Genomic DNA, 26,523 nt, shown 5'->3' with positions numbered 1-26,523 from the left:
ACTGTGCAGCTATACTGTTCCTAAATGGGCGAATAACTGATAATTGAAAACCAGCTCCCCTGCAATTACGATGTTGAAGACATCAGCGAAAGAGGACTGAACGACCATTTCGTCGCAATCTACAGACCGACTGCAAACGCTTCCTTGTAAAATCTTCGTCACATTCTATCCACCATTCTGCCTCAATCTTATTCTTACCTCCGAAACAATGACGACTGACTCAATAACCCCGGGTCGAGACCTGGAAGCCGAAGGTCAAGTCTATGTAAAGACCATGGTGGAAAACATTAAGGCAGCAAAATCCTTGTGCCCCTTGGACACGCCCGAAAAGGCCGATCAGGTCGTCCCATTCTGGGCCAAGTTTTACAAAGTCATAGGTTTCACGACCCTCGACATTGAGTTGGAAACGGCGGTTCTCGCTCATCCAGACATCTTAGGCCTCATGCCAGACATTAGATATGTCATGGGAGAGTGCGAGGGCGCCTTGGAAGTGACGTGGGCCGACAGGGTTGCAGCTGCACAAGACGCAACTGATGGTATGAATCTGTGCACAGATTGTGCATCACTCGCTGACTGGCGTATCGCATCTAGCCTGGCAGATCTTCAACACCACCCCGATTCATGAATTCTATGAATATGTGCTCAAAGCAGAGTGGTCGGGCCTCCTATCCATCATGGAAAAGGCTCCCGAGTCCATAGCCATTCTAGGATCTGGTGCAATGCCAGAGACAGCTGTTTGGGTGACCAACTGGGCCAAGAAACAAGCCAAAACTGTGCGAATCCACAGTCTAGAGCTTCTTCCCGATCGTCTAGAGAAGAGCATCAAGGTCCTTGGCAGACTCTGCGAAGACACACAACACTGTACATTCGAGGCGGGCGATATAAAAGAGGCTCCTCGGGACCTCCGCCAGCATGATGTTGTCTACTTCAACGCAGCAGTTGGATCAACGACGCTGGAGAAGGAGAATATTCTGCTTAGCGTGGTGTCTCGTATGCGGCCCGGGGCATTTGTGCTGACCCGAAGCACCCATTCTATCAAAACCATGGCATATCCTGTAAGTTGTGTCACACAAGTTGAACGGAGCGAGAAGCTGCTTACCGTTAATGCAGCCAGCCAAGATCCAAACTCAGCGGCTAGTGAAGAGGTTGCGGCCAGTCCTCACATGCCAGCTAAATGGCGAGCCTGGGAAGAACGCGAACGCGAGTTTTATCATTTCCAGGGTAGTTTAGTATGAGTTGTTCTCACATTTTGGATGCCTGTATGGAGTGTTTACCTTTGCTTGAGCCTCAGTTGAATGTAGACTGATGACAGCATTGGCGTACTCAGTCATGTCGGTTCCCGTACTAGCACGTCAATTAATGTGAGGACCAGTCAGTACCAGCGTTGGCCAATGTATCGCCCAACATCTGATTAGCGGCAAGCAGGGAATGGCAGGACCTAATTCCAATATGTATCAGGTAGTTCTTAAAGTACGGCGTGCGCTATCCAAATGAGAGAAACTCCTAAGGTATGCAAGACGGCACGTGACATCCACGACGTTTCTCATAACACCGCGGCTTGATGATGACCTGTCATACGTATCCGGGCTGTAATCAGCTTCACCCTTGACACACCCACAAAAGTCATCGCTGTTGGCTGTGATGTCACTTCAATTGCACCCATGCTTGTCTTATCTCCCGTCTCAGTCACCGCCCTAGTCAAAGCATTAGTCGCCATGCACTCTCCTCCAGCAACACGTTTTTCTCCGTCTCTCTCTTCCTACATCCTCATGAGTTTCTTAAGTAAAGATGCACCAACATCGCGAAAATGGGCATGAAACCCACGTCAATGAAAGGACGGCCCTCCTCTCACCACAGTCCGAAACACCAAACAGCGAGTCCAGGCCAGTTGCCAACTTGAATACGCACCGCACTCGCTGCTCATGGCCGTGGATCTACGTCGTGCTCCTCTGCATCGTCCTCGCCGTCGTTTCAGACGTTGGCGAATCTCTCTACTCTGCGCCAAGAGTGCGGCTCTTTGAGTCCGTTGCCTGTACCCGCCACTATCTGCGGCACGATCCGTCGTTAGTGGATCGTGATGGGTCCGTTCCTGAGCGCCTCTGTAAGATCGATCCAGTGCAGGACAAGGTCGCTTCGGTTGTGGGCTGGCAGTACTTTTTCGATGCTATTCCCGCAATTTTGCTTCCAATCCCTTATGGTTATGTGGCAGACTTGCGTGGACGTAAATGGATCCTGGTATTAGCCTTGGCTGGGTATACTTTGTCTTGGGCGTCGACGCTATTCTTTGTAAGTATTGCCAAACCTCTATTCACGTTCTAGTAGTATTAACCATGTTTTCAAAGGTCGGGGTACTGCATTTACCTTTGAACGCAGTCTGGCTATCATCACTCTTCTTCATTATCGGCGGTGGCCCAACGACGGGCACAACCTTACTCACCACTGTGGTTGCTGATGTAGTGCCGGCGGAGGTGAGGAGTACCGTATTCTTTTATCGCTTTTGTACCGACCTCGTCGCGGATCTCATTGTCCCTCCAATCGCCTCGATGTTGATGAACAAGAACACATGGATCCCTCTCCTGCTGGCAGTGGCCTTCCAAGGACTTAGTGTCATATTAGCACTTGGGTTGCCGGAAACGCTGCCAGTGGTTGACTCCAAGAGGGCCGGCGAGAACACAGATGACTTATCTTCCGACTACACAATCAGTGAACAAGCAGAGATACCATTCAAGAATGGTGGCGCATGGGGAGGCTGGCTTACTCGAAACAAAGACTCGTTCGATTTCGTCATAAAAGACAGAGCCCTATCCGCCCTTGTCTTCACTTTCCTCATCTCCAAGGTCGGGCGTCAAGCTGCTAATATGCTCTTCCAATATGTATCGAAGCGATATGGATGGACTTTAGCCCAGGTGAATTCATACTTCCTGGATCCATTGGTGTGGATGCCTTTCTAACACATTTCGTCACCTACTAGGCAGGATTTCTCATCTCACTACGGGCAGGTGTAAACATTGCGCTGTTCACGGTCATACTCCCTCTCATTGCTACGTACGCACTCGCAAGCTGGAGTGCAACCTCTCGAGACCTTTGGATCGGCAAAACAAGCATCATCCTCTTGATTCTAGGCAGTTTGATCATATTCTTGTCAGAGACCTCAGTAGGCATGATAATTGGTAAGCCAAAAATTGCAAAGGCATGCCATGTCTAGAAAACTAAGCATCCTTTAGGGCTCGTCGTATCTACCTTAGGCTCAGGCTTCGCGCCAACCATGCGCAGTCTAGCAACCAGCCTTGTAGAGTCTCGGCATCCCAACGCAACAAGCGACATCGGGCGGCTCTATGCGCTCATCTCCGTCGCAGAAGGAATAGGAAGCTTGGTGGCAGGTCCCGGGATGGCTTTGGCCTTCCGCATGGGCATGAGTTGGGGTCAAGCCTGGCTCGGACTGCCCTTTGGGTTTGCTGCTTTCCTCTTCGCTTTGGTCTCGACAATTGTATTCGGCGTCAAGATTTAAAATGGTGGGGGCCTTGGTATAACTCGATTATAGATATATGACAATACTAACTTGGAAACTATGCAGATGATTGCGTTTATCACCACGGTCACAATATGCACAATCGCCAACGACAACATAATGCCATCCCCAATCGATTCGACTGCGGGACGAGTTTTGGTCTATCAACACAAGTGGAACGTTGACTCTATGGATACTTATAGGTCAAGATCCAAGCCGACGAATGATCGCAACAATTCATTGAGCTGTTCACCCTCGATAAGAAACGCATCATGCCCATCATCGCTCTGAAGCGTTGCGAAAGTTGCATTCTTTAAGCCCTGGGACAGAAACACTTGCTCAGAGAGTGGGTAGAGGCCATCTGTAGGGACCCCGACAACCAGTGTGCGCTGTCGGATCTGACCGAGGACCTTGAGTAGAGCCTCGTCGTCTGAAAGACCTGGGTACCGACCACGGGCGATGTCATGGGAGTCGATCTTGTCCAAGATGTGGAGATAGCAGTTGGCGTCGAAGCGAGCATTGAACTTTTCTCCCTGATAACGCAGATAGCTTTGCGCCAAGAATATGCCCGACTTATCGTAATGTCCGTTATCTCGTGCCACGCAGTGCACATCGACTGCGAATGGCACACGGGTGCCGTTGACTTTCGAGAGCATTTTGTTGGGCGCTGTATAAGTCTCCAGTATGCGTCTTCCAAATCTCTTTTCGAAAGATGAGTGCGTTCGGTACGAAATCATGGCTGCCATGCGCGCAGCCGCGAGGCCATCTCGAGGAGGATCGTCACCGTAGCGCCCACTACGGAACTTGGAGTCAGACTTTATGGTTGCCCTCTGGTTCTCACACCACGCTATCGCCCAAGGACTTTGCCTGGCTGCGGTCGCAACGAGAACCACAGATCGTACGAAATGCCTGCCAAGCAATGCCCACTCCAGCGCCATCATACCCCCCATGCTGCCTCCTATAACGCAATATATCGACTGCACCCCGAGCAATTCAACGACGATTCTTTGGATTCTATTTGGTAGCGAGTCAGCTTTTGTCTGCACCTAGAGTCGTGAGTATACTCACCGGACATCATCACGGATAGTTGTTTTCGGGAACGAGTGTCCATAGTAAGATGCACTGCCTGGTCTAACAGATAGCGGGCTCGATGAACCATAGGGACTTCCTAAGGAATTGCAGCAGATCAGGCAGAACCTGTTGGGATCGAGGACTGGGCTCTCGGGACATGATAAAAGTGGTGACCACCATTCCGCAACATCAGCACTGCCGGAAAGGGCGTGACAGATGACAATAGCATTGGTTTTCTGAGAGTTGAGCCGACCCTTAACAGTGAAGGCCACCGTCACGTTGGCCAGGACCTCTCCTGACTCAAGCGTGAACCTATCGATTGTTGTGTAGAGCTGCGTTGGCAGCTGGTCTTGCATCGCATGTTGACCGCCTTGACGTCGAATCAGTATGTACATCTAATTAGAGAGCTACAGAGACGTACTGTTTGACGTGATTGGTGAGGGCAATGGCTCGTCTATTGTCATTGTACCAGTTGTATACGACTGTTTCAGATCGCTGAATGTTTCGGGCAACGCAACTGCTTTGATCCACCAACTTCAATGCATGAATAGAGCTCAATGACAATGTACATTTGAAGCACATGCCTGGAGTACTCGCTGGCACGGGGTTCGAACTCTTCTACCAGATCATTTCGATTGAAACGCATGTATGGATGTGTATGATGGCAAAGACTCAGGTAGGTTGTGAGGCCAAGACGGCTCGGTCCGTTATCAGTGACTGTGCATTAGCGCGATGACCTTGCATTAACGGGGATGTTGACCCTGCAGGAGGAGCCCAGTATGCGGCGACGTCAAGCCTCGAGCTCTCACGAGAGAAGAGGTGTCGATCACCAGCCAACAGCTATTCCGGAGCATGAGCTCCGAACCGGTACGAGCACACAACCAACAATGGAACTTATGAGCGGTGTCTTGTTGGGGAGACGGGCACGTGAAATACGTGGTCGCAAACATACGTGATGTGATGATGGCATTGTGCCGTGCCATATAGGTAAAGCGCCAAAGTCAGTCACAATTTGAGGTCTTGCGGATATTGTTGCTGTCGCCCATTCTTCCATCCACTGCGACCACTCCCTGTGGACGTGATATCTACAGGCCTTGTGCGTATCAGTCTGACAGATGCGCTCTCGGTGGCTGAGGCCATTCGGCCAACACCATGTGCCTGACATTCCGGAGAAGAGGGAGGTGACTGCGGAACAAGATGCAGGTATCTTGAGCAAACTTTGGTTTGCTTGGCTTAGTCCGCTCATGACCGTGAGACTATACCCACCTATCTATCTACACTGTACTTACTATGCTTCTACGTGCTGACCGTGAGAACTGATGATGTAGATCGGATACCGGCGTCACCTGGAACGCAATGACATCTGGACAGTGTCAGACGCAAGGCTGATGGATACGCTCCAGCCCAGTCTTGACACCGCTTTTCGAAAACGGGTAGTGGCTCGCAATCGCCTTCCTCTCCTATGGGCGCTCTACGAGGTCTTCAAGTTTGACTTCTGGCTTGGTGCTGTCAGTCAGTTCGTCGTGTCGACTTTACAGGTGATGACGCCTTTCACGCTGCGATTCCTCATTGAGTGGGTTCAGCATGCCTACCCCGACGGACACGACACACGAGGTTCCAAGCCAGTAGCAGTTGGCGTAGGATATGTCATCGGTATTGCAATCTTGCAGATGCTTCAGACTTTTGCCTCGAGTCAGTTTTACTATCGGGGCATGTTACTCGGTGGACAGACACGCAGCGTTTTGATAGCCATGGCGTTCAATAAGTCACTGAAACTGTCCAATAGAGCTAAAGCTGGAGGTCAAACAGGGAGTGAGGGTTCGGGCCCGGGTTCATACGGCGATGTTCCCTGTCGTGTAGATGAGAAAGGCTGGTCCAACGGACGTGTGATGAGCCTGGTCTCCAATGACACCGCCCGCATCGAGCAGGCGTTGGCAGCTTTCCACCTTTCATGGCTATCACTTTATCAACTCATATTAACAGTTGCGCTCTTGGTTTACAACCTGGGCTGGACAGCTCTGCCAGGAGCAGCCACTCTCATCTTTGGTCTCGCCGCAGTGACATACGCGACGAGACCGCTGGTGGCAAGCCGGAATCGCATCAACATAGTCACTGACCAGCGCGTCACACTTACTCAGGAGATCCTCCAGAGTATCCGGTTCGTAAAGTACTTTGGTTGGGAAGGATTCTTCCAGAGCCGACTTGGAAATATCAGAGCGTCTGAAACTCGAGCCTTACGCATCATGCACCTGATCAGGTGCGCCGTAGGAACCCTCGCTCAGTTTCTACCTGTCCTTGCCATCATGATCACATTCATTGTCTACGCGGTTGTGAATGGCAGTCTTGATCCAGCGGTTGTCTTCTCATCCTTAGCGATGCTGTACCTACTGCGCGTCCCGACCAACTGGTTGCCCGTATCCTTGAGCCTTGCTGCGGACGCAGTCCAATCGATCAAGAGGATTGAGGGCTTTTTACTTGCCGAGGAAGTACAAGCGTATACAGTTCCGGACGTTACTCTTGCTCCAGCTGTCAAACTCAGCAATGCATCTTTCACGTGGGAGAACCCACCATCTAACGAGGAGGGTAAATCACCAAAGGATAGAGAGAACAAGAATCGCCTGTCGAGGGCTTTGAGAAGACAACGAGCGGGGCACGAAAAGAAGGGGGCCGAAACTTCGGATACAGAAGTCCGTCCAGTCCAGGATAGTGACGAGCCGTTCTCGCTGAACAATATCTCCTTGGAATGCCAGAGAGGCGAGCTGGTCGGCATCATCGGAAGCGTTGGATCCGGAAAGACGTCTCTTCTTAGTGCTCTTGCCGGAGATATGAGGCAGACCGGGGGCACTCTACAGTTTGCCGCTGATAGGGCGTACTGCCCACAGTATGCTTGGATCCAAAACGCCAGCGTGCGAGACAACATCACCTTCGGGAAGCCTTTCAACCAGAAGCTCTACTCCGATGTAGTACATGCCTGCGCTTTATTGCCGGACTTTGAACTCCTTCCACACGGCGATAGTACTGAAATTGGTGAACGAGGTGTAACCCTCTCAGGGGGCCAAAAACAACGCATCAACATCGCCCGCGCGATATACTCTGACGCTGGCATCGTGATACTCGACGATCCTCTTTCAGCTGTTGATGCGCATGTAGGTACGCATATCTTTAACGAGGCCATCTGCGGTTTGCTCAAGGGCAAATGTCGGTTCTTAGCAACACACCACCTGCATCTACTGTCCCGGCTCGACAGGATCATCTGGATGGTCGACGGACGTATCGAGTCGATAGGTACCTATGAGGAAATGACGAAGTCTCACCCTGCCTTCGCCAGCCTGGTTGCCGTTGGAGGACATCAGCAAAAGGAAGCCGATAGCACTGAAAGCAAGAAGGGTGAACCCGTTGGCCCCGACAACACAACGACGAAAGCCGAGGTGTTGATGCAGGAAGAGGCCAAAATTGTTGATAGTGTTCCCTTCTCTGTATATGTTTCGTGGCTGAAGGCTTCCGGCTCACTGTGGAATGGCCTTGCAATGGTGGTAGGACAGCTCCTTTTCCGGGCCTCAAGCATTTTGGGGGGCTTATGGCTTTCGTGGTGGGTGGATAACAAGTACGGCCTCACCCGCGGTCAGAATGTAGGAGGAAATCTTCCTTTCATATCAAGCTTGAGCAGGTTCACTAACAATTACAAACCAGATCGGTATATACGCCGGCCTGAGTCTCGCTCAATGCGTACTAGTGTTTTCGTCTTCTCTCATCACCTGCTTGGTATGTATCAAATCGAGTCAGGTCATGTCGAACAATGCGCTTTGGCAGACTCTTAGGGCTCCCATGTCGTTCTTCGACACGACCCCCCTTGGCCGTATCATATATCGCTTCACAAGAGACATTGATGCGTTGGACAACAACCTTGTCGTTGCTGTGCAGCAACTGCTAATCAATGTAGCAGCGCTGTTGGGCTCCTATGTTCTCATCGTTGCCTACTTCTACTATGTAAGTTATCTTTCACTACTTACTTGCCATAGAATCAAGCTGACAAATAGTAGTTTGCCATCGCTCTAGTATTTGGCGCGACGGCACTTTGGTGGTGCATCTCCTACTACAGGAGCAGTGCACGAGAGCTGAGGCGACACCAACTGATACTCGACGGTGTGGTCTTTGCTCGTCTCAACGAAGCTCTTATTGGAGCCGCCTGCATTCGCGCCTATGATCGGGAGCTCCAGTTCGTCAAATTGGTCCATGAAGCTATCGATGACATGGACAGTGCCAACTTTCTAACCTTCGCCAGCCACAATTGGCTGTCTGTTCGGCTTGACAACATCGGCATCTTGTTGAACCTGGTCACTGGTATTCTTGTGGTCACCAACGCACTACCTGTTGCTCTCAGTATCTCGGGTCTGTTGCTGACTTACAGTATGTCCATGGTTGGCATGATGCAGGTCGTGGTGAAGTATCTGATCGAGGTCAATAACTCCATGTCGAATACAGAACGTCTGTTCCAGTACACAAACTCTCTGCACCAGGAAGCCCCCCTCGACGGCGCCAGCGTGCATCCTTCTTGGCCCGAGCACGGAGCCATAGAATACGAGGCTGTGCAGATGCGCTACCGCCCTGGTCTTCCGCTGGTGGTCGGTAACTTCTGCCTGAAAATTGCTGGGGGTGAGAGACTCGGGATCGTTGGTCGCACCGGTGCTGGTAAAAGCACCATTCTATCAACCCTCTTCAGACTGACAGAGATTTCTGGCGGGAGGATTACCATCGATGGTATCGATATAGGTCAGATTGGTCTTCACCGGCTCCGAAGCGCTTTGGCTATTATTCCACAAGATCCCACTCTCTTCCAGGGCACTATCCGCTCGAATTTAGACCCTTTCAACAACCACACAGATACTGAACTATGGCATGCTCTCCGCGAGGCACATCTTCTCCCAGACAGCGAAAAGTCATTCGCCATACCCGGGGGAGACATCCAGACAAGCAGTGTCGTGGAGAGGGGGGATCCAGACAATACTGACTCTGGAAAGCCTCGAGAGACGCGTGTGACACTTGACACGGCCGTGGAAACCGAAGGCCTCAACTTCTCTCTTGGACAACGGCAGCTGATTGCGCTTGCTCGAGCACTGCTTCGGAACACGCGTATTGTGCTGGTGGACGAAGGGACGAGTAGTGTTGATCCTGAGACGGATGCACTCGTGCAAGAGACGCTGGCGACTGGTTTGGAAGGGAAGACATTGATTGCTATTGCGCATCGTCTTCGTACCGTGATCCAGTATGATCGAGTGTGCGTCATGGATAAGGGTAAAATTGTTGAGCTGGGGCCACCGTTGGAGTTATGGGAGCAAGGGGGCATTTTCAGGGCCATGTGTGATAGCAATGGCATTACGCGAGAGATGTTCACGAGTGTCTAGTTAGCACTGATGGCATGTAAAAGATATTAGCACGATGGATATTGAGCAGCATGTATCTCGACATCATCCTGTATCTTAGAGGTGGCGTCGACTTGTTGTCTGAAGGGATTATCAGCCGACCTCTTTATAATACTTCTTTCGTTCAACCTGGAACGAGCCTCAGTTATTATACGAAAAGGTTCTGGGGAATATGACAAGATCGTATTGAACAGATCTACTGCCCAAATTAATGAGTCAAGCTGCACTTGTTTCTCCGGAGATCGCTCGGGTTCCTGGTGTGCACCTGGATAAGCACTGTCCGCCAAGGCGATGTCGTGTGAGCACCCTTCACAATAGATCTCGATTTGTAGGCAAAACTCATTTTTTTTCAAGGTCAACGATTCCTTCGTCTCCATCAAAATGGGTCAAAAACGGCTTGTGCTTTCTCAGTTCCCACATTTCAATCGTCGCGATGAAATCATCGAGTGAAGGATATGATTTCATATGAATGACATCACTGTTACCTCTTCACCACTACAAATAAGAGACCTCTAGGAACAAATATTTGTCTGCATTGCAATCTTCACTACGATCTCATCATTACAAATTTCACAAACTCGTCTTCAACTTCGTCATAAACAAATTCACTTCAAAATGTCCAACTACGAACAGATCGCCAAGGAGGCCGAGATGGACCTCAACACCTATCAAGCCAAGACCGGCAACGCTCGTCCTCAGGACGTTGAGGGCGCTGGTGTTAACCCCCATGCTGAGAACAAGTTTGAGAGCGCTCAGGTTGAGTTTGGCGATGAGCTGAGCACAAACGCTGGCTACAACAAGCGCATCCCCCCCAGCGAGGGTGGCATCGTCGACGACAAGGGCCGGTAAGCATCACCCACCTAAAACATCACTTTCAATTTCTAACTTCCTCAGACAAGCCCGTGGTCAGCACTACGAGGGTGAGGGCGGTCCTCTCGACAAGCTCTCCAGGGCCAACGACGAGCGCGGCGGCTACAACGACAACGATGTTGTCGGTGCCAACGTCAAGAAGACCTCCGGCCTCGGAGCCGCTGACGATCTCGCCTCAAAGGGCCAGGAAGCCCAGCGCGCCAATGTAGGCCACAACCCTCCCGGTCCCGGTGGCTCTCAGTTCAAGGGCGAGGACTACTACCAGCCCGAGAGTGTTCCTGACAGCATCTCTGCTGAGGGTAACATTGCTCCCGAGAGTGTGATTGAGGCTAGCAGAGAAGCTGAGCGACCTTGAGCGACACGAAAAATGGAATGGAAAGGATTGAATGGTACGGATGAGTTAATAGCGGGCGCTTGTATGATATGATATGTTCATAATTTGAACCGCCATGATTTACGACCACAATATTTGTGCCTCTGTTGCACCGTGATCGCTGTATAAGTTGAGGTGAAGCTTCGGTGAATAAAATAGCCCCCACTGTGGCTCCCGCTAGAGCCGCCATCATTTAAAGCATGATCAACGTCATGAGGCCTTGGCCTTATCTCGTGACCAGCCGCTCAATGTGAAACTTCGACGACTTCCTATCAGCAACATTGCAATTATAACCTCAACCTTTCTTCGCAAGACGTGATGTCGTGTGTGCTCTCAAGGCTGATACAAGAGTGCTGATCGTCGCCGCCATGTCCGGTATCTCACCGTCTGCCTCTGGATTGCTCCCTATGCCAGGCGCGCCTTCGTCATCTTGGGCTGCATACAAAGCCAGAGCTGCAGCTATCATGGGCCATCATGATACGAAGGTAATTATAGCCTTTTGGCTTTTTGGTATGACTTCACCTCAAATATCCTCGGCTTATAACTAACAGTCGCGTCAGGTCTCATCAATAATGTCCTCTACGTGATCATCCTCTCCGCCGCCCAGGACCTCGTCGGTTCCATCCCCAAAGGCGTCGTCCTCCTCGCTGATGTCGTTCCTTCGTTCCTCACCAAGTTGATCGCACCGTACTTCATCCATCGAATACCATATCGCATGCGAGTCCTTATCTTCATAGCTCTGTCCGTGGTTGGCATGCTCATGGTAGCCCTAACACCACACACGCAGTCCGTCGCTATCAAGCTCGTCGGTGTAGTCCTCGCGAGTATAAGCGCTGGTGGAGGTGAATTGAGCTTCCTTGGCTTGACGCACTTCTACGGCCCAATGAGTCTTGCGGGCTGGGGATCCGGGACTGGTGCTGCAGGCTTGGTCGGCGCAGGCCTCTACGTGATGTTTACGGACTGGTGGGGATTGAGCGTGCGGAGCAGTTTGCTAATCTCGGCGTGTTTCCCTGCGATTATGTTCATCAGCTTCTTTGTGATATTGCCGCTTGGGCCTCTGAGGGAGGGCACGACTCGGAAAGACTACGATGCGATCCCGGATCTGGAGGATGAGGACGTGAACCACATGGATCAAGGAACTGCTTCGTCGGCGCTCTTGGCTCCTGGGCCGTCCGTCGCGTCGACTGCGTACTCTGCGCATAGCATGCAAGACACACTCACGATGCGAGACAGGTTGAAGAAAGTGAAGGTGTTGTTTGTCCCATATATGCTCCCGTTACTACTGGTATACGTGGCCGAGTACACGATCAACCAAGGGGTTGCTCCAACATTGCTATTCCCCCTGGACGAGTCGCCATTCGATGAGTTTCGAGATTTCTACCCCATGTACGGGTTCCTATACCAACTCGGCGTCTTCATCTCCCGATCATCTACGCCATTTATACGTATCCACCATTTATACCTCCCCTCGATGTTGCAAGTAGCGAACCTTGTTCTTCTCACATTCCACGCCGTATACTTCTTCCTTCCATCGGTCTACATTGTCTTTATCATAATATTCTGGGAAGGTTTGCTAGGGGGAGGTGTCTACGTCAACTGCTTCGCTGAGATTATGGAGAACGTGCCGCCTGAGGATAGAGAATTTAGTCTTGGAGCAACGACTGTCAGCGACAGTGGTGGAATCTCTATCGCCGGACTTGTTAGTATCGTGATGGAGACGAAGCTTTGTAATTATCAAGTGGCGCATGGAAGGGATTGGTGCCGTCGTATTTCTGCGCAAGGTCATTGATTGTTGGGTTCGTCAGGCGTTTTTGAGCTTTGGGTAGAGCGAGTTGTAGATATCGGTCGGCATTTGGTATAGAAATTCCGTTACATTCATTACGTGTCTCGCGATGTCTATCACCCCGTTGACGTGAGCTCGACACGTAATCTGAAGAAACATGCGCAATAAGCGAACTACATTTTTCTTCATCCATGTCATGGTCACTGATCTCACTGTCGATAAGCGATATCCCACCTGGCCCGAGTGAGGAGACAGAGTTCTCAAAAGACTCTGTTCTCGAACGATTCAGGGGCTCCAAGATAAGTTTTTATACTAAAAGGGCTCCCCCAGTAATACTGTCACTGTCAGCTTACAGCAGCGACAGGCTACAGCCTACAGAAAGTGGACAAGCGACGGGGAGCCATGACCAATAAATCGGAAACAGTCCCGGGACGTCCCTTGTAAGGCGACGTTAAATTGCGAAAGATGGGCAAATTAAAAATCTGGATCTTTTGTCGCGACGGGGCGGGGCGGGGCATTTTTCTCTGTCTAGCGGTCACGGGCGATAGACTTGTTGAAGAAGGTTATATTTTAAATAAGAAAAGGTTACGTTTCGTAAAAAGGTTATAAAACTCACCAATGATAAGCGTCCGCATGAGTTACATGAGATCTGATTGGAATCAATGCATCGGGCGGGCTAGGAGCTTCCATGTTTAGATCGTGGCCCGGCAGATGGGCTGACGGGAAGACCGGCGCGAGAGTGACACCGGAGAATAGGATAGGGCATTATCAAGAATATCACGCGATGTCTGTCTGCTACGTTGCTCGTTGCTCTTCTATACGAAGTCGAGGTGCAGAGATACGACCTCGCCAAGAGAAGGATAAGCACATCAACGGATAACGGCCTAGTGCTGACCGGCTTGGCAAGTTTCATCCTTGTGACGACGTTGATCAAAATAATGCTGTACATGCAGTACGGTACATGCTACGTGGGAGTTAATGGCTGAAGAGTTCCCTGAGCCAAAGACAGGCTCATGAGGGAGGATGAGACCAAACATGGTCGTTCAAATGCTGTTAATTCCCGTCGGAAATCGTTCCAGGTTGGGGCTGAGGAGGAGGGCCGAGTCGGTGGAGTCTGGAGATCAAGTAAAGTCCAATGGATGTTATCAGTGACAGGTCGTTTGTCCAGGTTCAGGTTCAGGTTCGTTCTGCCAGCCGTGCGTTTGTTTGTATGGACCATCAAGTCGATATACAATACCTCGTTTATCTACAAAACTCAACAGCTGTAGAAAGTACTCACGATATTCCAAGACATGCATATTCAAGGGACTGTCTTGTCTTAACCCTCTGTCTCAGCCCTCCAGCAGGGAGATCAAGCCTGAATACCTCCCAGCACCGCCAAACATCGATAATCTTTGCAAGGGAGTATAACCTCATTCCTCTCAACAGTAAGGATTCTCCGCTGAACAAACCATAGCCTCGGACATTGTCCTTGAAGGAATTCAATGCGAGGGGCGATTTTTTTTGGCCTCTATTCAAAATTACAAGCCAAGCCAAATTTCCGCCTAGCGAGACGTTGCAGATAAGCTATTGTTTGATTGGTTAGATACCGACATGGATAACCATGCAAGCGGCTCTCCGGAGGGGGAATGCCATTCAATGGGTTGATCGAGATGCATTCTGCAGGGGGGAAAGAATATGGGAGTTGTTGAATATTGTTGGTTCTTTGGCTGTGTTGCATCTTTCTTCACAGTGGTTGGCAGTGTTGATGGTGCTGATCCATCAGCAGTGAGATGCAAGCCTTATAAACTCAATTCTCCAGCCTTGCTTGGTAGATTAACTCACTGGCTTGTTACATTGGAGAGGATAACGTGATGACGCACTCAAGCCGAGAATAAAGAAAGGGGTGACTCTCTACCAGATCTAAGCTTTTACCTCACTAACATCCATAGGAACAGAGTCTATTGGTTGACTATACTGTTAAAGGGGCTGGCATGAATTGAACAAGATGACTTTCTCCAACCTTGACAGTAACAGACAAGAGAAAAAAAAGGAGACAATTTTCGAGTCCAAGCCCCCTGATTCACTTGGCATTGGATTGGCTCCCGCAAAAAGTGAGTTGAGTCTTTTGAGGTGTCCCGCCACTTGGACTCAGCCCCTCCCAAAAACACGTTTAAAGCCGCCATGATCCATCCATTAGCGCAAACACACGCTAATTGTGAGCCCCTGTAACCTGCAACCTACGCCCGGGCCTTCATCTTCCCGCCTCCATAACTCGCTTCCCTCACTCTCACCCTCAACCTCTCCAGCTCCTCCTCCTTCTCATCCATCGCCCCCCATCCACCCCTGTCCGCTTTTTATTTAATTTAATCCCACCTAAAGGCCATTCTCTCTCTCTGGTCCCCCCTGCTCATTTTCTGGCCTTATCAGAAACCAGGTTCCTCTTTTTTACTCAGCTTCTCTCTTCCCCTTCCTCTCCTCGCCTTCTTCCTTCTTCACCGTTCGTCTTTCTTTCTTCTTCAACCTCCCGTAATTCTTTTATTTTACGTCGCGTGCGCTGAGAGGTTCGAGATTCTGGTTCTGGGTTCTGCTTTCTTGTGTCCTTGTCGGCACCTTTCACTCACTCAACTCTTTGTCCCTGAACCTACGTCGTTTTGACTTTATACTTCGGACCCGTTGAGATTCACGCGTTGAAAGCGTTGAAGCTTGCCCACAATGTTTGGACAAGTGCGCACAAACCGGTCGACGGTCCTTATGGCCGGCACCGTTATTTTCCTGGTCGCTTTTGTTAGCCTGGCCTACAACCATCTCGACAAGTGGGAGCCGCCCGCTGACGTGTAAGTTGACTTGCGTAATCTAATCTCCGCGAAGACCGAAAAACTGACGAATTCGCTATAGCGCTACCGACACCGAGACATCCATCATTGGTGATACCCACGATGAGCCTCACCACGACGAGCCCAAGAAGACTGAGCCCGAGCAACCCGAGCAGCACGGCGCCATGTCGAAACCCGACCACCCTTCCAACGCCTCCACCGAGCTCGGCGACTACTACTTCAACTACATCATGAAGGCCCGCATCAGCCCTGCCGACAAGAAGTACGCCCCCTACGGCGCCTTCCCCATGGAGCTCCCCGCCGAGCCCAAGTGGACTGAGATGATTGGCGAGGACCTGTGCATTATCGATCTTGACAACCGACCTTTCGACGAGCCCGGCCAGATCTTCTCCCCTGGTCTGATGAGCTGGGACCGCGCTGACGAGACCCATGGTCTGTCCCTCGGTGTCCTGAACCACTGGCTCTATGGTGCGTACAATCCTACCCGAGTCACCTTTCTGTGTCACTAACCCCTCAATAGCCAAGAACCACGGTTACAAGTACTACTACGTTGACATCACCGATCCCTTTGAGGATCGCCGCAACTCGTGGAAGAAGCCCCCGATTCTGTCCAAGATCCTCAAGAAGCACAAGGCCTGCATCTTCCTTGACTCCGATGCCGTCTTCCACCATCTCGACCTCCCCTTTGAGTGGCTCATGAACTACTGGCAGCTCCACCCCGATACCAACTCTCTCGCCCTTGCCTACGATCCTCACCACAAGAACAACATGGACAAGTTCGACAAGGTCTACCTCAACACCGGCTTCATCGTTCTCCAGAACAACGAGAAGACCTTTGAAATCCTCAAGGAGTGGGAGGACTGCCCCAACGAGGGTGGCAAGCACCCGGACTGTGTCGAGTTCCGAAAGAATCGCCCCGGAAAGCCCACCGACCAGGGTGGCTTCGGTACCTACATCCGCTACGATTACCCCAAGGACATTAAGGATCTTCCCTGCACTGAGGCCAACGGTTTCCCCGAGAGTCGATCTGGCTGCGACGGAAAGTTCATCAAGCATCTCTGGACCGGCAAGAAGGACCACATCAAGGTGGTCATCGGCCAGCAGGTCCCCGGTGCGCTGCTGGAGATGTTCCACAAACAATTCATGGACGAGAAGCCAAAGTTCTTCATCTCCGAGCGAGACCTGATGGCCCAGAAGGATTAAGTAATGAAAATGCTTTAATGAGACCGAGTACTAGAAAAGGCGGACATGATACGGACGGCTTTTGAAATCTTTTTTTTTTAATAATTTTACTGTAAAACTTATACCATCCAGGAGAGAGGTGTAGGCAATACCTCTTCTCCTCCCTCTGAAATTGGGGTTACTTGAAATGGTGTTTATGGGAGTGTTAAGGGTTTTTAAACAAATGGCCTGAAATCGGAAACAATTTTTTGTATGTTCGTTCAATGTGCATGAGGGGAAGAAAGCTTGGCATGATCTCGTTATGAATAATAGGGATACCATGAGTTTTGACGTTGAGGATAAAAGTTCAGGTTGCGTGATGAGTCTGGTGATGCTACCCTGCGTGTAAGTGAAAACAACTTTTGAATGTGGAGGCAGTTGAGTTTAGGACCAGGAAAAGGGGTAGAGTTCGTCCAAAGTAATCGAGAGATGGTTTGAAACTGTTGTTGCGTCAGTAGAAGTTTAGAATGTATTGTCCTAGATATAGGGTAGGTCCCTGTCATGGGTTGAGGTAGAGGTTCAGTGACTTGCCAGTAGCAGACAATAATGTGGCTATTGGAGATGTTTCTTGTCTCTGTTCTTCATTGTCATTATAATATAGCTGCCTATCGCTATAGTGTTCAATGAGGGTACGGAGGTATTCTCTTCTTGTGAAGATATTATTCTGTTGAGTATGTTGCTCTTGTGACTACGGATAGTAAGTCCAACGATGACCAACTGCCGAGCAGTTCCATAAGAGTCAAGGCCAAATGCGGGAATATAGAAGTTTGAGCTGGTTATTCTCCGTTGGAGTTTTGCTTGCCTGTTCATACTTCGAGGCATCTGCGTTGATGCGAATGCGACTATCCTAGTCAATACCAACTCTTACATGATCTCACGGAGGTGATTTCTAAGCTCTATAGAACGAAATATGATGGAATGTTGTATACGCCCTTCAGAGATAGTATTAACCGACGGGAATAGTGCTTGGCTGCTGGTTATATCGCAAAGACAATGATGCCATCCTTCCAATGATGGATAACCGAGGCATACAACCTCAAATACTGACCCCAAAGCTTTATAATCGGGCGAATCAACACAATTAATAGGTCAAGCTTACTACCGCGACTATGATCATTAATCCCAAAGCCGAGCTATTCGCAGCGACAGGGTGCGCGCTACCAATGGGCGTTGAGAAGCCGATCAGTAATCATACAAACAGCACGGGGAAATCACATAAATCTCCAAGGCGGCACCAGTTCCGCAATTTATAATAATATCCAGATTTACAAATCCGTCGGGGTTTTGGGTGGAGGATAAAGGAAAGCGTCAAGAATGGAATTGAGGGATTGAAGCATCGGAACTGAACAATATCTCATCATGGAGAAGATTGACGATACTGGTATCATGGGCGATGCATCGCTTGGGAACGACTCTGCGACGGAGGGCGAGATTGAGGCTGCGAGACCAAAGGAGCAGATCGAGAGTGAGACTGATGAGCTGGATTGGAATAATAGTCCTCATAATCCTTTCAATTGGCCAGCATGGAAGAAAGCCCTCCAAGTCGTGATGCTATCCTCAGCAGGTCTTCTATCGCAAGTCCACCCCATCCCAAGTATACCTACCCCAAACTAACATCTCAGATCAATCGGAACGTCAATAATGAGTCCCGCTCGCACACAACTCATGATCGAATTCAACGTCAGCAGTACAGTCGCCCTCCTACCTCTAACACTCTACGTCCTGGCCCTCGGCTTCGGCCCTGTAATCGGCGGTCCGTTATCAGAAACTATAGGCCGCTATCCCATCTACGCAGCGAGTATTCCTCTTGGCGCACTGTTCACCATGGGTGCGGGCTTCGTGCACAATATCGGAGGGTTAAGCTTTCTGAGATTCATGGCGGGTTTATGCTGGGCGCCTGTTTTGGCTGTTGCGCCGGGGACGTTGTCGGAGACGTTCACACCGAAGAACAGAGGGCCTGTTTCAGCAGTTTTCATCCTCATGCCGTTTTTGGGCCCAGGATTGGGGTAAGTTCCGGAAAGGAAATGTTAAGAACACGACTGACTTTCTGCTTAGACCGGTCATAGGCTCTTTTGTGGTGAATCGAAAGGGCTGGCGATGGACGCAGTGGACGTTGGTCTTCTTTTCGATACTGGCTATGATCATCACTGCGTTCTCACACGAGACATTTCATCCGGTTATCAAGCGACGACTTATGAAGAAGAGGGGAATGAAGGTTGATCCTCCGCCGCCGATGGCTGCTCGACTCAAGATGTTTGCCCTCGTGGCAGTTGTTAGGCCTATTCGCATGCTTCTGCTGGAGCCTATCACCGGATTCATCTGTCTATACGTTTCAGCAGAATTTGGAACACTCTTCAGTTTCTTCGCCGCCGTGCCGTATACATTTGGACGAGTCTACCAGTTCTCCATTGAAGAGTCAGGTCTTGTCTTCCTGTCCATCGTCATCGGCTGCTTTCTAGGACTCATCACCGTTATTCTCTGCGACGTGTTCCTGTACAGAAAGCAAGCACCGAAATATCCCCCTCATCAGATCCCACCTGAGCATCGTCTTTACCCTTCCATGATTGGAAGTATCGGATTGCCAATTGGATTGTTCTGGTTTGCTTGGACGGCACGACCGGGTGTTTCTTGGGCAAGTCCCGCAGCATCGATGATCATCTTTGCCTGGGGAAACCTATGTGTGTTTGTTAGCACCATGCAGTATATCACTGATACTTATCATGGAAGTGTTGTCGCAAGCGCTGCTAGTGCCAACAGTCTGGCACGCTATGGTTTTGCGGGAGTCTTTCCGCTGTTCACGATCCAGAGTGAGTTGCCATCCCGATATTGCGCGAACAATAGCTAACATATATAGTGTATGAGAAGCTGGGTATTGACTGGGCTAGCAGCCTTTTGGCCTTCGTTGCGCTGGCCTTGCTGCCAGTTCCGTGGGTGTTGTTCAAATATGGCCCGACCATCAGGGCCAAGAGCGCTTATGAGACGGTCAAATTCAATTAAGATAGAGGCAGTAAGATATGAGAAATGTATTTCAATAGTTTGTATAGAATTATAATACTCTAATATATGTTGCAAGTACCAAGCCGTGCCCCCTTGGCTTAGTTCTTAGGAAGCTGAATCAACTTGTAGTCCTTATCAAGGTAATACCACAAATCGTACTTCGCCGGTCTCTCCGCAGCAGGAAGAATATTAGACTTGGCAGGAATGTCGAACTTCTTAGTAGCATCCTTACTCTTGACATAGCTTTTGTAGCTCTTGGTGCTGGTCTGGTTGTAGTTGATCTCATTGGAGTCAACCTTTCCGCGCACGAGATCCTGCCAGTCGCCGTGGCTGCTCTTGATGGTCTTGGCCATGAACTTGGCGTTTTGGTAGTCGCCGCCAACGATCTCAAGAACACTGTCGCCGCGAGCAACTTTGTAGTACTGATAGAGTTAGTGAGACTTTGGTTAAAGGGGCGGAGAGCTTACGGTGAACCAGTTGTAGAAGGTCTTGGCTAGACCTGGTCGGTACTTTTCGAGATCCTCAACGGCTGGGAATGTTAGCCTGTGTTGATCATAGGAATGATGGTACTTACAGTCGACCAGAGCAGCGAGAGGGTCCTTGGTGTCAATACCAATGACCTTCCAGTCAGTCTCGCCACCCTTTAGGCATCAGTTAGCAATCGTTTTGTGTCAGCCATGTACTAGACCTACATCGTTCAATGCAAGGCCACCAAGGACCTTGACAGACTTAACTTGTCCAACATGGGCAGGTCTATATACAAATCAGTCTTTGCTTCTCATTCAGGAAAGAAGACTCACGACTCGGTGATATCGAACAGGTCAATAGGATCGTTGTCACCAGGGTATCCAGTGAAATCGTGGTCAAAATTGGGACTCTCCCAAGTCTGGGGGATTGACCCATAGTGGAATGGATAAGACTTGTGAGGCCAGACGCTCTCAACGAAACGAGGAGCCTTCTTCTTGTCATCATGGAAGATGGGGTCTGGAATTGGTTAGTATTGCGCAATTGGTCCATAGAATATGGTTACAAGACTCACTGAGAGGCTCACTGCGACGAGTCTCGATTTTGCCGTCTGTCCATCGAGGAATCTCAACAACGTAGCTAACGATGCGATTGTTGCCCTTCTCAGGGTACAATGGAATATCATGCCAGAAGGAAATAGGCTGCCCATCCTTCTCCAGCCAAACACGCCAGTCCTGCATAACTTAGCGACATTCTCAATTAACCATTGAAGACGACTTACAAGAGTGTTCCGAGCACCAACTTCACGAAGCGTCAAGGAATCATAGTCAAACTCCTTCACCCTCGGCGAAAGCGAAGAACCAAGAACTAGACAAGGCAAAAAAGCCAACTGAACAATGAAAGATGTAGCAACCATGGTGGGAGATGTTCAAGCGCCGCTGAGCCCGGAGAAAAAAGTTAAAGTTACATTGGGTTCCTTTTAAGCTTGATTCAAATAAAGCCAAGACGGATACAACTCGCGTGAGTACTTTTGCGGCTCCTCGGTGACCAAAAATGGAAGATCGTTATCGGCGCGGATCGGGAGGTTTGGTTATAGATCCAACGACGATGCGAATTTGATGCACGTGGAGTTGGAGTGTAGATCTCGGAGGGGGTTTTGGTGTAAGCCCGTTGGTGGTTTGGGGGGATACACGTGGGGATGGTGAAGATGGGTAATTTCGTCGAACATGAGTTACTGCAGGCCAAGTTGAACTGAACACCAATAATTCCATATGAAGATATCATCTTGACTTGGCTATTCTCTCATAGAAGAATGGTAGCTGCTCTTTGATGGCTTTTGTCAATTGAGCCATCTCATTGGGTATCTCCAGCGAGTGATGTGACTGGCTGTCCCACATGCTTCAGCCCGTCAATTTTGCGGGGTAAAAGTGAGCCCCATCGCTAATGAATTGATGTTGTACAAAGCGTAGATTGATTGGTCACAACGAGCATTCCAGCTTTGATTGAAAGAAGCCTTGTTTTCTTCAATTGAAGGTGGCGGTCGGTTTGACCTTATCAAGCTACCTAAATCGCGCAGTGGGTTTAATCTGAGCAATCAGAGAGTGCTGGGCTGCTCACAGCACAACAATTGAGTTATGTCGAGGCGGAAGCAAGTGAATAAATAATACGGCAACCAATAACAAGTATGTGTTTACAGGCTCATGTCCAAGGCCAAAGCCTCTTGCCGACGGCCCGTGTGACGTGGCCGAACCCCCCTTACTAGTTCATCAATAGTGTCTGCGGCAGAAGTGACAGGTGCGTTATCATCACAGGGCAGGTAAGGCTAATAACGTCACGATAGGCTTCAGCTCTCAGCTGGATCGACCCAAACAAGACATGAACGGCATTTCAGGGAGTAGAAGAGCTGATCACATACCATTCAGGCTTTTTGTCTCATCTTGAATTGAGATCCATTCGCTGAGCGATTCTCACCGAAGCGGGGTTGGCCTCATTCGAGGTCCAAGCAACTGATACATGCACGAAACGGTCATATTCAGCCAGCCACATTTGTACGCTTTGATACGATCGACAATGAAGTGTTGATCCTCGATTTTGAGAAGAGAGACTCAAGGGTATAAATAGGGAAGAAGATACACTGCAACTTGTTAGCAGTCTTGCATCTTTGCCTCCGTTATATCTAAAGCCACACAAGTGTAACCTACCGCATCGCCCAACTCACTAGAGCTACAATGCTTCTCAAGATCCTTGTTTCTATCACAGCTGCAGTTGCAGTTACAGCAACAGCTATCGGTAAGCTACCTGCTCAATTCAGTGGCGCTTTCAACTAACTAGTGCCAGACAAACCAGTTGGTGCTTCTAGTTGTCGGTGGGAGGGCACGGCTCCTTACTGCGCAGGCGAATGTGAGTCTGGCTGGGAAGAGAGGGGACGTAGCCAATGTGGTGATGGTAGCTGCTGTTGGACTGGTAGTAAAGCCCTCTGCTGTGAAGAGGAGGATTACGTCAAGAACTTGGTAAAGGAGGAGGACAAAGTTGGTGCTGCTAGCTGTCGATGGGAGGGCACCGCTCCTTACTGCGAAGGCGAATGTGAATCTGGCTGGAGTGAGAGGGGACGCAGTCAATGTGGTGATGGCAAGTGCTGTTGGACTGGTAGTAAGGCTCTGTGCTGCGAAGACGACGATGTCGTCTTGGACCTCTAGATTAACTACTATTTGGGGGTAAATCCTCTTATGAAACCTGCCAGTATGGCGATTATCTATGAATGGACCTTGCTGTCTCATGTGCCTATATATAATAAGTCCAGTAAACGAAACAACTTTGGTAGTTTAGATGAAGAAGTGATTGGATGTTCGAGAATTCTGGGTGGTGGCTTTCTGGACACTTCGAGCTCGGTTGGCTGACTCACCAATATAATGTGAACTGCTGAGGTAAAGTTCAAAGATGACGGCGGAGTGACCGAGTGGTTAAGGTGAAGCACTCGAAATGACGATATGCTTTGGTTTCGGCCGCGCAGGTTCGAATCCTGTCTCCGTCGCATGTATTTTTTGCATTTTTCATCTTTTCTTGCCTCTTATCAGCTAACCAACCAGCTGATGACGGCGCTAGGCCTCTCTCGTCGTACTTGAGTGGGGAAGATCGCCGAACCAGATCCGCAATGCTGGTGTTAGTGAGCCTAAGTACTACCTTATTCATCTCTGTCTAACCTTGGCCTTTGACAGACAGGCGACATTTGCAGCCCTCCCCTAAAGGGTTTATGCCTTTTTTGCTCATTTAGAACCAAATGGCTTTTCATTATGCTTCTACTATATCGTGCTTGGGACATTATATGCAGCGTACGGGTCGTTACACCCGATTAATGTTATGGGGTTCGCCTGTACCCGCCCCCTCATAACGTCAATACACCTTTTTGATGAAGAACTTCATAGTTTGTACAACTGAACCGGTGTTCAAATGTATTCAAGTATGTAAAGACATAGAGTGATCTGCGCGCAGTTGCCAATGTTTGGCATAATTTCGTAAAACATAATGCTGATCCCATAATGGGATTAATACCACCAGACTTGAACTCCTGCTAACAGAAAGAGAGAAAAAAGAAGAAAACAGATGCGCCCAGACTCTTAAGCAAATGCGATGAGGTCATCGCCCACAAAGTGAGGGCCTTCTTCAACATCTGCCATGTCTTTCTCGTGTGTGGGAACCCTGAAAGTTGTCCCTTGTCCAAGGCTCCCGCCAGTATGTGTCTGGCTCTCTTCCAAGCTCTGCACGCAAATGTTAGCATGAGTATACTGCACCGCAGAAATGAGACTAACTCTGAGATGGAACATCTCATCAGCTGCCCACTGTTGAAGACGTGGGAGGTTCATTGGGTCTGATGGGCTCCCGAGCCGAGCTCTCATCAGAAAGTGCTGGAACTGGCGAGTCCCGCACCATTTCCCAAAGTCATCGCGTTTAGCTGCCGCGATGGCAATGAGGGCCTCTTCGGTAATGAACTTGCCGTTGGCAAGGTAATTCATGTCTTGCTTTGATAAAGACATTGTTGCTTGTTTATAGAGGTGATGTCTTGGACTGGTAGTGGTAGGTGATGAAGGTGGGATGGCTGTATATAAACAGAAAAAGATTGGGTAGTGGGATTTGGAGAATAGTTAGAAGGAAAGAAGAAAAGATGTGGAAGGAGGGTACAGTAGGGAATTATATAAGTATAAGAAAAGTTAAAAGGGGAGTAATGTGTACATTATGGAATGTAGATAGATAAAAGACACTGCCATGGGATGACTCAGAAGGTCAAGTATAATGCCTTTATCCAATAGAATAGAGGTTAAATAACATCGTGAATTTTAATTTGAGCATTTGAACGAATAATCTGAGACGTGAAGCAAAAGTTGAAGAGGTTTGGGACTCTGTCTGTGTGTTCAAAAATTACATGTCAACTGACATGAAGGGACCCAGTGGCAGGCAATGAATGCTTACCTTTAATTTTCTTATACTTCTCTAAGACTGGAAAGAGAACATTTCTGATAGGATGCTGGAGAGTTCAGTATCGGTTTACAGTTCACTTCCGCACGAGAACATTGCGAAGGCACCTGGTGGTCGACGACGACGAACGCGCTTGGCAGACTTGAGATACTGTAAACGAGACTCACGACTTAAAAGCTGAACCTTGAACTCTTTACCGTCCTTATTTGGGAACTGATGAAGCTATCAATGGTCACTCCAGATTCCATCCTTCAAGGTCGATGAAACGAGGAGCCATCCTCCGACAGGCCTGCCAATCAGCATACCAGAAGCTGCAGTGCCAATTATACATAAAGTTTTATGTAGGTCTGCCCTATGGTGATCAGAAACTTTGGACTCTGCAAGTTTACAAACCCAGCGAGCCCAAATACGGACGGGAAAGCGAATAGACTACCAAGACAAAAGAGCAATTTCTGCACACAACGAAAGTTTCTTCTTAGAAAGAAATAAAGAAACCTAAAAAGTCATAAAGTTTCGCCCCTGATTTTATTTGGTAGTCATAATGCCACCCACATGCGTACACTTAAAGCATATATAGTGATTGGATAATTTCAGCTAATGTTAAAAATTATCAGGATATCTATCTATTGATTAGCATTCTGCTTGTAACAAATTTTGATGCCCACACTCAGATAGCATGGCTCGATAAATGAGGGCGAAGTTATGTGATAACATTCTTTCCACAGGCTTCAGTGTAGTGCTGATGCAAAGGAGAAAGCTTGTTAAGCTAAAGCTTTGTGATCCGTAGTGTCATGGTATCTCCCAGACTGTAGGTTGTCTGAAAGATAAGCCTTGGGATTCTTCTGGAATGTCAGTCGGAAGATACAAGGCTCTTCTCATCCCAGAACTGACTGAGGATTCTTTTACTCTTTCGCTCGAGACTGATGCTGCTTGTTTTGCCAGTTTTTGGTATTAACTAGAAGACAAGGGTTTATGAAATGATATATTGGCTGGGCTGGACAATCGCTATAGAAGACATCTGAAGCCCTCTCACACCCCACAGTCTGCTGGGCTTCACTCTATGCGAACCTTACGATGTTTGAGTTTATTGAAAATAATGAAAATCTGGCAAATTCCATCTAGAGATGAGAGTGTTTTGTATACGCTCGTGGACAAGTCATCAACCTTAGCTCAAAGCCGATGATAATGAACCATGAAACGGAGAGTGACCTCTGGGGCCTTTCCTGAAACATGTATTCTTGCGTCAAGAAAGGGAACTGAAACAGAGTGACAGCAAGAGAAGGGGAGCAGAAAGGCCTAAAGTTTTCTGATTCACTTTAAACTATTTTGCCTACGCATATAAAATATAATAAGTACACAAAAGCTTCAGAGGAAATCTATAAGGATATAAGGCTAGATGTATAAACTCAGCACTTTAGCATTCTCTCATAGCTTCTGATTGTTTAAAATACTTCTGACGCATTGTTCTTCAACACGAATTCCATTCTTCTCGATCAAGATGTCGCACCACGTAACTCGTACACAACATG

At 49.1% G+C, this 26,523-nt stretch overlaps 11 protein-coding genes and 1 non-coding gene across 12 annotated transcripts; 9 read left to right on the top strand and 3 right to left on the bottom strand.

Annotated features, from left to right (window-relative positions):
* Positions 1-208: 208 nt before the first annotated feature.
* FPRO_07574 (uncharacterized protein) lies at positions 209-1,230 on the top strand (the record flags this gene model as incomplete). The annotated part of the gene is made up of 3 exons (XM_031234354.1): positions 209-536; positions 592-1,055; positions 1,111-1,230. The coding sequence occupies 3 exons, from the start codon at positions 209-211 to the stop codon at positions 1,228-1,230; spliced, it is 912 nt and encodes a 303-aa protein (XP_031084100.1).
* Positions 1,231-1,788: 558 nt separating this feature from the next.
* Positions 1,789-3,508, top strand: FPRO_07575 (uncharacterized protein; the record flags this gene model as incomplete). Its single annotated transcript, XM_031234353.1, has 4 exons — positions 1,789-2,286; positions 2,343-2,906; positions 2,972-3,170; positions 3,225-3,508. The coding sequence occupies 4 exons, from the start codon at positions 1,789-1,791 to the stop codon at positions 3,506-3,508; spliced, it is 1,545 nt and encodes a 514-aa protein (XP_031084099.1).
* Positions 3,509-3,705: 197 nt separating this feature from the next.
* On the bottom strand, positions 3,706-5,043 carry FPRO_07576 (putative homoserine O-acetyltransferase; the record flags this gene model as incomplete). Its single annotated transcript, XM_031234352.1, has 3 exons — positions 3,706-4,522; positions 4,577-4,949; positions 5,001-5,043. 3 exons carry the CDS (start codon positions 5,041-5,043, stop codon positions 3,706-3,708), a joined length of 1,233 nt encoding a protein of 410 aa, XP_031084098.1.
* Positions 5,044-5,159: 116 nt separating this feature from the next.
* Positions 5,160-9,981, top strand: FPRO_07577 (uncharacterized protein; the record flags this gene model as incomplete). Its single annotated transcript, XM_031234351.1, has 6 exons — positions 5,160-5,255; positions 5,308-5,446; positions 5,951-8,208; positions 8,270-8,341; positions 8,390-8,566; positions 8,620-9,981. 6 exons carry the CDS (start codon positions 5,160-5,162, stop codon positions 9,979-9,981), a joined length of 4,104 nt encoding a protein of 1,367 aa, XP_031084097.1.
* Positions 9,982-10,614: 633 nt separating this feature from the next.
* Positions 10,615-11,224, top strand: FPRO_07578 (uncharacterized protein; the record flags this gene model as incomplete). The annotated part of the gene is made up of 2 exons (XM_031234350.1): positions 10,615-10,844; positions 10,894-11,224. 2 exons carry the CDS (start codon positions 10,615-10,617, stop codon positions 11,222-11,224), a joined length of 561 nt encoding a protein of 186 aa, XP_031084096.1.
* Positions 11,225-11,610: 386 nt separating this feature from the next.
* FPRO_07579 (putative protein BTN1) lies at positions 11,611-13,031 on the top strand (the record flags this gene model as incomplete). Its single annotated transcript, XM_031234348.1, has 2 exons — positions 11,611-11,752; positions 11,803-13,031. 2 exons carry the CDS (start codon positions 11,611-11,613, stop codon positions 13,029-13,031), a joined length of 1,371 nt encoding a protein of 456 aa, XP_031084095.1.
* A 2,688-nt stretch (positions 13,032-15,719) lies between these two features.
* Positions 15,720-17,044, top strand: FPRO_07580 (uncharacterized protein; the record flags this gene model as incomplete). Its single annotated transcript, XM_031234347.1, has 3 exons — positions 15,720-15,841; positions 15,903-16,309; positions 16,362-17,044. 3 exons carry the CDS (start codon positions 15,720-15,722, stop codon positions 17,042-17,044), a joined length of 1,212 nt encoding a protein of 403 aa, XP_031084094.1.
* A 1,377-nt stretch (positions 17,045-18,421) lies between these two features.
* FPRO_07581 (uncharacterized protein) lies at positions 18,422-20,059 on the top strand (the record flags this gene model as incomplete). The annotated part of the gene is made up of 4 exons (XM_031234346.1): positions 18,422-18,656; positions 18,756-19,068; positions 19,118-19,869; positions 19,917-20,059. The coding sequence occupies 4 exons, from the start codon at positions 18,422-18,424 to the stop codon at positions 20,057-20,059; spliced, it is 1,443 nt and encodes a 480-aa protein (XP_031084093.1).
* Positions 20,060-20,157: 98 nt separating this feature from the next.
* FPRO_07582 (putative IPP1-inorganic pyrophosphatase, cytoplasmic) lies at positions 20,158-21,440 on the bottom strand (the record flags this gene model as incomplete). Its single annotated transcript, XM_031234345.1, has 7 exons — positions 20,158-20,481; positions 20,527-20,588; positions 20,634-20,700; positions 20,752-20,812; positions 20,860-21,043; positions 21,099-21,258; positions 21,306-21,440. The coding sequence occupies 7 exons, from the start codon at positions 21,438-21,440 to the stop codon at positions 20,158-20,160; spliced, it is 993 nt and encodes a 330-aa protein (XP_031084092.1).
* A 1,312-nt stretch (positions 21,441-22,752) lies between these two features.
* FPRO_07583 (uncharacterized protein) lies at positions 22,753-23,220 on the top strand (the record flags this gene model as incomplete). The annotated part of the gene is made up of 2 exons (XM_031234344.1): positions 22,753-22,813; positions 22,862-23,220. 2 exons carry the CDS (start codon positions 22,753-22,755, stop codon positions 23,218-23,220), a joined length of 420 nt encoding a protein of 139 aa, XP_031084091.1.
* Positions 23,221-23,466: 246 nt separating this feature from the next.
* tRNA lies at positions 23,467-23,555 on the top strand. The gene is given in 2 exon segments: positions 23,467-23,503; positions 23,512-23,555. It is a non-coding gene; the product is annotated as a tRNA-Ser (tRNA).
* A 583-nt stretch (positions 23,556-24,138) lies between these two features.
* On the bottom strand, positions 24,139-24,555 carry FPRO_07584 (uncharacterized protein; the record flags this gene model as incomplete). The annotated part of the gene is made up of 2 exons (XM_031234343.1): positions 24,139-24,279; positions 24,331-24,555. The coding sequence occupies 2 exons, from the start codon at positions 24,553-24,555 to the stop codon at positions 24,139-24,141; spliced, it is 366 nt and encodes a 121-aa protein (XP_031084090.1).
* Positions 24,556-26,523: the final 1,968 nt, after the last annotated feature.

The sequence above is a fragment of the Fusarium proliferatum genome, assembly GCF_900067095.1.
Source record: "Fusarium proliferatum ET1 genome assembly, contig: FPRO_scaffold007, whole genome shotgun sequence".
Classification (NCBI taxonomy): Eukaryota; Fungi; Ascomycota; class Sordariomycetes; order Hypocreales; family Nectriaceae; genus Fusarium; species Fusarium proliferatum.
This window is presented reverse-complemented; position numbering and strand designations above follow the sequence as displayed.